The 12,699-nt window shown below is 35.5% G+C and overlaps 1 protein-coding gene across 14 annotated transcripts in view; it reads left to right on the forward strand.

Moving 5' to 3' along the window:
- CHD9 (chromodomain helicase DNA binding protein 9) overlaps positions 1-12,699 on the forward strand; it is a 226,055-nt gene that overhangs the window by 209,172 nt on the left and 4,184 nt on the right. For 10 of the 14 annotated variants that reach the window (XM_061387182.1, XM_061387184.1, XM_061387181.1 and 7 more), the window contains 6 exons: positions 105-377; positions 1,111-1,279; positions 5,843-5,982; positions 6,295-6,516; positions 8,695-8,823; positions 12,343-12,447. In XM_061387182.1, the coding sequence (XP_061243166.1) occupies positions 105-377; positions 1,111-1,279; positions 5,843-5,982; positions 6,295-6,516; positions 8,695-8,823; positions 12,343-12,447 (1,038 nt within the window). The remainder of the gene's footprint in view (positions 1-104; positions 378-1,110; positions 1,280-5,842; positions 5,983-6,294; positions 6,517-8,694; positions 8,824-12,342; positions 12,448-12,699) is intronic. The other 4 variants (XM_061387188.1, XM_061387189.1, XM_061387193.1 and 1 more) reach the window with 2 other exon arrangements.

Raw genomic sequence — 12,699 nt, forward strand, 5'->3', positions numbered from 1 at the left:
CCAAGTACACACAAGTTGTACCAGGGATAAATCCATCAAAGCTGTGATCCCCAAAGGTCTGGCTCAATTACTGAAATTACCCTTTGATGTTCATGCTGTTGTAGGATCGTGTGATGATCAACCGGCTGGACAGTATTTGTCAAACAGTCCTGAAAGGGAAGTGGCCTTCAGCTAGAAGAAGTTACGATGCCAACGCAGTGGCTTCTTTCTATACCACAAAGCTGCTGGACAGCTCTGGTGCAGCCACAGAATATAGCGAGCCCAGCGCGCCCCCTCCTGCAGGTGCCGCAGTCAAAGAAGAGCATGACCAGTCAACACAGATGTCAAAGGTGAAGAAGCATGTACGAGAAAAGGAGTTTACAGTGAAAATCAAAGACGTATGTTTATTTTTATTGCCCTAGGACCTGATTGCGATTGCGGTGTGCAGCATGCTTTTCCTGCAAATGGCTGCCTGCTCTTACTCTTACTTCCTTCACATACTTGTTTTCTGGTATTTGGATTGTTTTTTTCTTTTTGATATCCAGGTTATTAAACTTGAATATTCTACTAGAGGGATCATCATTAAATATGTTTCTCTACCTATACTTCTGAAAATAGTCCTTCTGCTGATCAAGATGCTTTCTTAAACAGTCTGACAATTTCTTATTGTTTAGTTCTTTTATATAATATTCGAATGGTATGTCAGTGCACTTTCTGTTTTAAATATTTAGCATGCCTTGTTATCAGTAACATTTCGTTGTTCAGTATGATTTTTGAAGCTGAATTGATGCCTAAAACATGGGTAATATCTCTTAAAATGTCATGTGAATAATGTACACAGAAGATATATGTCAATCGCTGAACGGGTTACAATGTACTAGTCACATGAAACATTTGGTTTTGCTCAGAAAAGTGTATGTAATACCTAGATCTTTTTTTTCACTTAAAGATAGAAATTTTAATATTCATTATAGAAATTGATTAAATGTTTTTCTCTAGTTGATGTATGAACAAGAAGAGAACATGACTGATTTTTCAGGGTTTTTACCTCACTTTTTCTAAGTAAAAAATTTCTTATATACTGCAATGATTTTAATCATTTCTTTCTTGATAATGGCATCCGTTTAACAGGAAGGTGGTTTGAAGTTGACATTTCAGAAGCAAGGGCTCACTCAGAGAAGGCCACTGGACAGTGAAGACTGTGCTCCTGGGCAGCAGCAGTACCTCACTCGACTTCGGGACCTTCAAGGTGCGTCAGAGAGCAGCCTCGCCAGTTTCCCAAAATCCCTACCACTATCAGGTGAATATGCTAGTAATCATTGCCTCAGCATGAAATAGTCCATTCTTCCTAAATCCTTCCTAAGTCCTCACTTACTCACAGAATACTTGCAAGGACGAGATCGTTTCTACTTTAAACAGCCCCTTTATCATAAGAAAGCTCTTATCACAAAATTTCTTCTTTGGAAGCAAATTCTGCCCACAATTGGGTCTTCTCAATGATTGTATTTTTGTCTTTAAAGGCATCACAGAAATAACCTAGTCAAATATCTGCATGATAATCTTAACATTTTGAAAACAATGATAATATCTCCCATTGAGACTATGATTTGTTCTAATTTTTTGGCAATGTGACTCAGTAATTATTAAATACTGAATTAGTGCCATGTTTTCTGTACTCCAAAGGCACTGAGGAATCCATCCGTGAGATTTTGTTTTATTTCTGTTGATCTGGTTGTATTTTGGTTTGTCTGTGTCCCTCTTAAAATGTGCTATCAACAATTGAGAATTTTAGTTAAGAGTAGTTGAGTCTTAAAATGTATGGACCACAACATACTGATCATAAAAAAATGTATCTTTTCAGTTAAAAGCAGATGAATGACTGGAATTTCCTTTGTACCTCTGTATACATAAAGTTAAGGACTCTAATTCGGTTGCCATCCACTACTTGAAAACATTTCAAAACTCCTGTGCTTGTGCACAGTGTGTGACTTTCCTAAAATTTGGGAAAATAATCCTATATTATAGATGTTAAATGATTGCTGTTTCCAGTAGCTACTATTCAGTTCAGTTCAGTCGCTCAGTCGTGTCCGACTCTTTGCGACCCCATGAATCTCAGCAAGCCAGGCCTCCCTGTCCATCACCAACTCCCGGAATTCACTCAGACTCAGGTCCATCGAGTCGGTGATGCCATCCAGCCATCTCATCCTCTGTCGTACCCTTCTCCTCCTGCCCCCAATCCCTCCCAGCATCAGAGTCTTTTCCAATGAGTCAACTCTTCGCGTGAGGTGGCCAAAGTACTGGAGTTTCAGCTTTAGCATCATTCCTTCCAAAGAAATCCCACGGCTGACCTCCTTTAGAATGGACTGGTTGGATCTCCTTGTAGTCCAAGGGACTCTCAAGAGTCTTCTCCAACACCACAGTTCAAAAGCTCAGCTTTCTTCACAGTCCAACTCTCACATCCATACATGACCACAGGAAAAACCATAGCCTTGACTAGACGGACCTTTGTTGGCAAAGTAATGGCTCTGCTTTTCAATATGCTATCTAGGTTGGTCACAACTTTTCTTCCAAGGAGTAAGCATCTTTTAAAAATATCATGGCTGAAGTTACCATCTGCAGTGATTTGCGAGCCCAAAAAATAAAGTCTGAGACTGTTTCTACTGTTTCCCCATCTATTTCCCATGAAGTGATGGGACCAGATGCCATGATCTTCGTTTTCTGAATGTTGAGCTTTAAGCCAACTTTTTCACTTTCCTCTTTCACTTTCATCAGGAGGCTTTTTAGTTCTTCTTCGCTTTCTACCATAAGGGTGGTGTCATCTGCATATCTGAGGTTATTGATATTTCTCCTGGCAATCTTGATTCCAGCTTGTGCTTCTTCTAGCCCAGCATTTCTCATGATATACTCTGCATGTAAGTTAAACAAGCAGGGTGACGATACACAGCCTTGACATTCTCCTTTTCCTATTTGGAAACAGTCTGTTCCATGTCCAGTTCTAACTGTTGCTTCCTGACCTGCATATAGGTTTCTCAAGAGGCAGGTCAGGTGGTCTTTCAGAATTTTCCACAGTTTATTGTGATCCACACAGTCAAAGGCTTTGGCATAGTCAATAAAGCAGAAATAGATATTTTTCTGGAACTCTCTTGCTTTTTCGATGATCCAGCGGATATTACCACTATGATGATCCAGCTACTATTACCACTTTCTAATTGTAAATTATAACTAAATAATGAATTAGAGTCATCAGAATTTTGTCGCATAGTTTCATTAACCATTCACTGTAATTCTCTAATTGCTAGACTTTCAGACAAGTATGAATGAGCCATAGTTCTCTTGCTGAAGTATAAATCCCCCAAGTGTGCTTTACAACGGTAGTGTTGCTATTATTTCTTTTTTCCATGAGAAAATGGGAAGAGGTGGGAAAGATAAGTTCTGGGATTTTTTTGCCCAACATAAGTGTGTTTAATAATTCTCCTGCTTGTACCTTGATAATTCCAGAACTATAGAGTGGGATTGATACTTCTGTCTTCTGAACATTTTATTACTATTGCAGCTGAAGACTTTCAAAGACTACAGCCTTTTCCTATAAGTAATTCTTTGGTAAATAATACTGTTTTAATAGTGTTAATAGTGATTATAATGCTAACTTGCACCTATACAAAATATTAAAAAGCCAAAACATTAAAACTAGATAAAATTATTTAAGAATTATATCTCATTCATCTTGATAATTCCAAATGTGAAATCTTTCTTTTGGCCATGCAACACGGTATGAAGGATCTTAGTTCCCCAACCAGGGATTGAACCAGTGCCCCTCCATTGGGAGCACAAAGTTTTAATCTAAACTAGACTACCCAGGAAATCCCCTTGAATGTGAAATCTAGCTCTGTCTTCTTACAGGACTCTTAGGAAATCTGTTAACATTTTTGAGCCTTTTCTTGTTTGTGAGGTGAGGGGTTGGGGTCAGAGGAAAGGTAGCATTGTTTGGTAGATTAAATAATATATGTGACGTGACTGGAATGGAACTTGGCACATAATTAGATGCTAAACAGATGTTAAAATTAGATTTTAGATTGGATATTGAACAAGTGCTATTATAATTCTTCATATTAAGCCCTTTTATGTTTATGAGTATGCCTCTGAATTTTATCTAAAAGCTTTGAATGAAGAGATACTGTATAACGTAAATTATGTAACGTAAATTAATGAAAGAAAGTAAAATAGCATAAATTATAAGTCTTTAGTTTATTCCAGAAACCACCTGGAATAGTAATCAAAAGATGGTAGAACTAAACAGCCTGGAGTTGAATTCTGTCATTTACCAACTGTTGTGACATTGGGCTTGCAACATAACATTTCTGATCACATTTATAAAATTGGCTTAATACCTCTCTGTTTTGTTTGTTCTGTTTTTGGTAATTTAAGAAGACATTTGTAACACTTGGTCTAGTTTATGATGACACCTAGTAAGCACTCAATAGAAAGTGATATTTATTTTAAATTTTAATATTATTATAATTACATCTTAGAAAAGACAACACAGGCTTTATGAAATAGAGTAAGTTAAATTTTCCATTTTGGATTCTAGCCCAGAATAAATCAGTAATGTTTGTAAAAAGCACTCTCAAGAAGAAATTAAGGGAGCTGGGTTTTTTGTTGTTTTTAAAAAAGAAAGAAAGGGAAGTGTCTTTCATGAGTACACAGGACTTGCTCAGGAAATTCTCCTCAGATGATTGAAAATGTATTTCTCGCTACAAGCTGAACCATTATAAGCAAACATCTCATTCTTAATAATATTTTCTCTCATAAGAGTATTCTAGATGATGTAGTCTTTAAGGACGGGAACTGTGTCTTACCTTTGAACCATCCTAGTGCTTTGTACGTAGCTGTTTAAAAATATGTATCTATTGGGAAAAAATGAATGCATGGAACTGTTGGATTCATACCTCTTAAAAACTTTTTTTTATTGAGTGCCTACTGAAATAAGGAGTGTTTAACTGGCAAGAAACACTGGTGATCTTAGGGAAAATACCTTAAATAGTCTGGTCAGGGGCAAATTTTGGGAATTTGAGGAGTGAAGTTTGTTTTGAAAAAGAGGAGCATAACAGATACCAATGTTTCAAAAGTTTTGAAGGCTATGAAAAAGCCAAAATAAGTTTATTTTTTGTTTGTTTTGAGCCATGATTTTAAGTTGATACAAATCTAATGTAGATTAAGATATTTCGACACCAAAAAAGCAAAGATAAATGGTAAAGCAAACTTATACTTAAAAGATAAAGTAGGAATTAATGGATTCAAAAAAGGTGGAAAGGTTTGCCTTGTACATTTGAAAGGCATGCTTCTTCTCTGAAAGGGTGTGAAAGAAAAGATATATGGATATCCAAGGGAAAATTTTGAGAAGACATGTTAAAACTTGAAAGAGGCCTGGATTGCAGTTCTCCTGGTTTTTAAATGAGAAGTATTTTTAGTTTAAAAAAAAAAAGTATTGTTTTTTTTTAATTAAACATTTTGTTTTATTTTGATCATAAGTCTCATTACAAGCATTCATTATTTTATTCTATTTTATTGAAGTATAGTTTACTTATAATGTATTAATTTCTGCTATACAACAAAGTGAGTCATTTAAACATCTATATCTATACACACACACACACACACACACACACACTCTTTTCCATTATGGTTTATCATAGGATATTTAACATAGTCCCCTGTGCTATACAGTAGGACTTACTGTTTATCCATCCTGTATATGATAGTTGGCATCTGTTTATCCCAAACTCCCAGTCCATCCCCCTAAAAGTGATTACTTTTAATTTAAGAACTAGATTTTTATCACTCTTTTGCATTTTTAATTTGTTAGGTACTCCCATTCAATCAACCCTTGGTGCCAATGGAGTTTTATCAGACAACCAGCCTGTAGTCAAAAAAAGGCGGGGAAGGAGGAAGAATGTAGAAGGTGTTGACATCCTCTTTTTTAACAGAAATAAACCACCTAATCATGTAAGTAAAGTAATGCTTAAAAGCTACTGATTCTTGAGTCCAAAATTCATCCCAGTAAAGATACATATTGCTGCTTTGTGAATTTTTTGTGACTAATAAAAATAACTGAAAAATTAGGAGTATACTATATAGTTTTAGATTGTATCTCAGTAGAGTCCAGCACTGGCCAAGATTCATGAGAATTTTAAATTTGAAAGACTTAGAAGAAATTTTAAACAATTTTTGTTTCTCTTCAAAAAGAACTGCTTCATTGAACCAAAATCAGAATGCTAAAGCGTGGAAATAAAATTTTCATTTGGTGTTTTTCTACAGGTTACGTTAGGCTTAACCACCTCACAGATTTCTACAGGGATAAATCCAGCACTGTCCTATACTCAACCTCAAGGAATTCCTGATACAGAAACTCCTGTTCCAGTTATTAACCTTAAAGATGGGACAAGACTTGCAGGCGATGATGCACCGAAGAGAAAGGATTTGGAAAAGTGGCTTAAGGAGCACCCAGGTTATGTGGAAGATTTAGGAGCTTTTATTCCTGTAGGTGATACCTTATAAATCTTAGTATATTTTATGTCTATGATTCATTACATCTATAATGATGAAGCATAAATTGTCACCAACTTATGTTAAATATGTGTTCTGCCCAAGATTTAGGAAAGATGAACAGCAAAAACTAATGACCATCTTTCCTATGATATAATATCATTTTCCATTTTTCATTCTGTATTCAATGTGTCTAATAAAAGTCACCTGTCATATACAGAGTACTATCATAGACCCAATGACAGTTATAAAGGTATAAAACCTCCAGTCCTTTCCCTCAAGGAGTTTATTTTAAAATAATAAAAATGATCATAGTAAACACTTATTGAGACTTAACTCTGTACCTGGCTTTATACTTAGCACTTACATGCATTATCTCATTTAACACTCCCAGACTTTATCAGAATGGCCTTGTTATAACTTTATAGATAAAGAAATGGAAACTGAAATTTTAAATAAATAGTGCAAAGCCACACAGCTAATGTCTTAAATCCACTGTCCAAACCTCTGCTCTTAAGATCTTATAAGAATACAAGTACATAGACAATATTAGTCAAGATGAGAATAGGTCTATTCATTTGCATTTTCCTTATCCTCTAAAATACTTCCTACTCACTATCTTATGGGCATATGGCTTTCTTACAGAAATGTATTATTTCGGTTTGCAGTGCTTTACTATCAGATGCTTATGTACCAGATTTTGTGTCAGTCTCCCTTGTTGTTTCTATATATTTTATAAGGTAAAAGAATAGTCGCATATCCCCTGTATGCCAGTTAGTAGCCTTATTCTATCTGCCTCCATTATGAAGATTAATTGGATAACCCAGTAATGTTGTTTCCTACCCTGTGAGCTGCTTAAGGATTGTGTCCTATTCACCTTGTAGCCCCAGGATTTAGCACCTAATTTCTGATACAGAGAATGGTATCTAGTTCCCTGTAAATATTTACTGGGTCAGTGATTTGTAAATGAAAATCTTTTGAAAATGAAAGAATACCGTATAAAGGTAAAATGATTATTAACAGAAAAAAATTTAATTGCCTTATTTTTTCATGCAAAAGAACCACAAAAGCTCCAGTCCCTAGAATGTGACTGTACTTGTAGTGTGTGTGTGTGTGTGTGTGTAGTGTCTTACATTGCTGTTATTATCACCAAAAGGTAACATGGTAGTCTAATACCGAGAACCTCAGTCTTGGCTTTCATATCCTACTTTTTTCAGAAAATGCCACTAATTCTCAAACTTCCACTTAATTCTTTTTATTAAAAAAAAAAAAAGCCAAATAAAGCTCTTAAGGAACAGGTTTTCAGTAAGATGAGCAATAATAAAACGAGTATGGCAATTCTGAAGATAATGAGAATCATTAGTTTAACCCTGTAACTTCTTAACATGTTAGAAAATAACATTCATTTATTTAGTCAATTTTTATTGAGCAACTGCTATATGCTAGTTACTGTTGTAAGGTATTTAGGATAAAAAACAGTGAACAATATAAAGTCCTTGCCCTTTTGGCAGTTATGCTCTTGTCTCTGAAGATTCTCAGACCTTTCTCTTACTACTGCAAAGGAATCTTTATTACTCTTTTTAACTTAGAGCCATTCATCATTTTCACTGCAAATAACCCTTTTATCACAATGTTTTATATTATAAAACAATTTTAAGACATTGTTATAAGCTACATTTGTTTAAGTAGCGAATACAACATAATGTTGGCATGATTTCCCAAGGGCACTTGATGTTAATGGTTTCTTGGCTCTCACATGCTACTGTGGTATGTCTACAGCAAAAGGATTGTACCATGGTGTATGTACTATACCTTCAATATATAACATAAATAGCTGGCCTTTGAACAACACAGGAGTTAAGAGATACTGATGCATGCCACCCTCCACAGCCAAAAATTCAAATATAATGTTACAATTAGCCTTCCATGTCCTCAGTTACACATCCTTGGATTCAATCAACAATGGATTGTGTAGTCACTGGAAAAAAAACATCCACGTATAAGTGCACCTATACAGTTGAAACCCATGTTGTTCAAGGGTCAACTGTATTACTATATCTTATATATACCATATATCTTCAGTTTTACATGGTTAAATTACTTGGATCAGCTTATTTGTGCCATTTGCATAGTTAAAGATTTTACAGCTATTTCTTTGTCTATATATTTTAGCGAATGCAACTCCATGAGGGGAGACCCAAACAAAAAAGGCATCGCTGCAGAAACCCCAATAAATTAGATGTTAATAGTCTCACTGGAGAAGAACGTGTTCAGCTGATTAACAGAAGAAATGCCAGAAAGGTACTTGCATATTTGTTGTTAATTTTTCATACTGATGCACTATGTAAGAGATCTCTAGAACACTGTTTCATTATGCAGTATTTTCTAACAGACCTAGTTGGGTTAAATCTAGAAGATTTGAGGGGAAAGACACGGACTACAATTTTATGCAGTCTAATTTCAAATCCCACACCTTTGGCTAAGCTGTTGAAGGAAATAAGTTACTTTCTATATCTGTACCTTTGCAGTGGCACCGAACCAGGGCACTGCATCTAAAGCAGTAGTTCTCAAAAGGGGGTAACTTTGTCCTCCAAGCGACATTTAGCAATCAGGGGACGTTTTTGATAGTCTTAGCTCTAGATGAAGGAGGTGGGTGTTGGGGAGGTGGTGAGCTGCTAGCCGGATGCTGTTGGCCTTGGCGGGTGAAGGCCCAGAACGCTGCTACACCTCCTGCAGTGCACAGGACAGCCCCCACGACACCAGTCCAAAATGGTCTGTGGTGCAGAGGTTGAGAAACTGCTGAAAGGGAACATTATTCTCATCACAGCCATTACAGATTTATATACATTTATCATGTATTGATAATTCCATCATTAGGCCTTAAAGTGTCTTCTTCTGTCAAAATTGGCATATTACATAATTTTCTGATAGATGGAAATTAAATGTTTTAAATCAAATGTCTTAAGGCAAAGATAAAACGTCTTATCTTAGAGACAAATGGTACCCCTGTGCTTATCTTCTTGCTTTACTGATTGATGAATGGTAAGAGCTAGGTTTTTCCAGGTTTTTCTTATTTCTGAATAAAATGTGGCTCAACATTTGTTTCCCCCAGTTGTTTCTGTTTTATGTATGTATTGGTATATGTCTCTCTTACCTCACAAAGTAAATGATAGAACAGTTGAGGCACCTTTTGTAAGTTATGGCTTTGACACTTTTATTGTTTTTTACTCTGATGAGCAAGCAGCACAATAAGTAAAAAAAAAAGAAAGAAAGAAATGGCCTTCAAAGTAAGAACATCAAGTTTTCCATTGAATTCCTTCACTCACAAATTAAATTACCCTACATAGATCCCTAGTTAATTCCCTACTTCTGTTTGCTCTCTGTTGAATGACCTCACTGCTAGTATAAAAATACATGAAGTCATTTTAATTTCTCAGAAGTATTGAAATTGGAAGAATACCATTTTTAAAATAACAATATATTAATATTATTCTATGTACTAACTCATTAAAATTAATACTAATTTTCCCCCAAGTTTATTCAGCTTTTGTTAGTAGATTAAGATGATGTCAGATATATTAGGGGAAGAACAAGATGACATTTTAGTTGTATTTTACTTAAATTTTGTGCTTATACAGATTGTGCTGTAAATCTTTGCACTTCATCTTATAACAAAAATTAACCTTTCTAGATATGAATAAATTTGTCTTAGCCAGTTTTAAGGAAATGGAACTATTTTGAAATTTTTACTTGGTTTAATATTAAACATCCTAAATTTTATTTTTAATTGTAGTAGCCTGGTAAAGGACCTGTTAATTTCCCTTGGTTTGTAGATTTCTTTATTGTTCTGAGTTTCTAGAGTACAGGCTTTAACATACAGAGGGCCTCTAGTTTAAACTGGAGTTTAATGAAGGAGATAATAAAAAGGAGATAGCAACAAAATTGAGAGGCTAAGTAAAAACTATAGAAAATAATTAGATAAGAATATAGATATTATAACTGGCCACATTAAACCCTGTCTGTATCCTAACAAGATATAGTACATATTCATTCAGAAAGCTGTGGGAAAAGGAATTATTTAAGAAGTGTCCTTAGACTCCAAAGGAACATTAAATTGGTAGGTTGAAATCATTTAAATATTTAAAGGGATATGTTTATTTTTATACTTTCAGGGTTCAGTTCAGTTCAGTCGCTCAGTCATGTCCGACTCTTTGTGACCCCATGGACTACAGCACATCAGACTTCCCTGTCCATCACCAACTCCTGGAGCTTACTCAAACTCATGTCCATTGAGTCGGTGATGCCATCCAACCATCTCATCCTCTGTCATCCCCTTCTCCTTCTGCCTTAAATCTTTCCCAGCATCAGGGTCTTTTCAAATGAGTCAGCTCTTCACATCAGGTAGCCAAAATATTGCAGCTTCAGCTTCAGCATCAGTCCTTCAATGAACATTCTGGACTGATTTCCTTTAGGATGAACTGGTTGGACGTCCTTGCAGTCTAAGGGACTCTCAAGAGTCTTCTCCAACACCACAGTTCAAAAGCATCAATTCTTTGGTGCTCAGCTTTCTTTATAGTTCAACTCTCACATCCATACATAACTACTGGAAAAACCATAGCTTTGACTAGGCAGACTTTTGTTGGCAAAGCAATGTCTCTGCTTTTTAATATGCTGTCTTATGTTGGTCATAGCTTTTCTTCCAAGGAGCAAGCATCTTAATTTCATGGCTGCAGTGACCATCTGCAGTGATTTTGGACCTCCAAAAAATAGTCTGTCACTGTTTCCACTGTTTCCCCATCTTTTTGCCATGAAGTGATGGGACCTGATGCCATGATCTTAGTTTTCTGAATGTTGAGTTTTAAGCCAACTTTTTCACTCTCCTCTTTCACTTTCATCAAGAGGCTCTTTAGTTCTTTTTCACTTTCTGCCATAAGAGTGGTGTCATCTGCCTATCTGGGGTTATTGATATTTCTCCTGGTAATCTTGATTCCAGCTTGTGCTTCATCCAGCCTGGCATTTCAGCCTGGCATCCAGCCTGACCAAAAAAAAAAGCTCCAGTGATGCCTACAAATACAACTTTTATGGTATCAGTTTGCATAAAAGATACATGCATTGGTTTTTGAGACCTGAGTTTAAAAGCTGATCCTGACACTTACTAGTTAGCTTTAGGCAGCTTGTATAACTTCTCTGAGGCTTAATTCCTTCATTTGAAAAATAGAAATAATCCATTCTCAAATGGATATAGTGAGAACTAAAATAAATTATGTACTTAAAGTCCTTAGCATAATACTTGGCAATATAATAATAACAACTTATATTTATTATGTGCCAGACCCTGAAGCTACTTAGCAGCAGCAGCAGACCCTTTCCTGAGGTGCTTGAATTATCTCATTTTCATAAAACCGTTTGAGGGAGGTATTATTGTTATCTCCATTCTGCAATTCAGAAAGCTGAGGCTCAAAGAGATTTACTGATTTGCCCGAGTTCATGTAGGTCGTAAGTCTGATGACTCCAAAGGATATACTCTTAACTAGGCTACACTGCCTACCCAGCATAGTACTTCACAGTACATGGTAGTTATTTTACTGTCCAAAGAATATACATGAAACATCTAAAATTTATGTTAGCATGTTCATGCAGTATATTGATAGTTCTTATGGGTTGTGGTAGTCCTTTTTACTATAAAAAAGATTGTCAGGGTGGTTCCAAGAATACATGTGTTTTAAAGAAATAAACTCTGTATAGCACAGATTAAAAGAAAGAAATGTCTTCACATTTAATATGCTTTTAAGTGTCTAAAAATCTGTTTTTTATTTATAGGTTGGAGGTGCATTTGCTCCCCCTTTGAAAGATTTGTGTCGGTTCCTGAAAGAAAATGCAGAATATGGAGTAGCTCCTGAATGGGGAGATGTTGTTAAGCAGTCTGTGAGTATTTCATGAACACTAATTTAGACATCATTTAATTATATCTTAGATTTTAAGTTAAGAATTAACAATATTTCATAAATATGTGATGATATTTTTTAGTTCACAGTTTTTATCTTGCAGAGTATGTGGCAAACTTCTCAGATACTTGTTGAATTAGAGTGCAGAATCAGTGTATACTAACTGGTGTCATATTTCTGCTTTACCTTTTTATTGTGGCTACTAGAAAACTTAAAGTTACATATGTTGTTT

Source organism: Bos javanicus, chromosome 18, assembly GCF_032452875.1.
Source record: "Bos javanicus breed banteng chromosome 18, ARS-OSU_banteng_1.0, whole genome shotgun sequence".
Classification (NCBI taxonomy): Eukaryota; Metazoa; Chordata; class Mammalia; order Artiodactyla; family Bovidae; genus Bos; species Bos javanicus.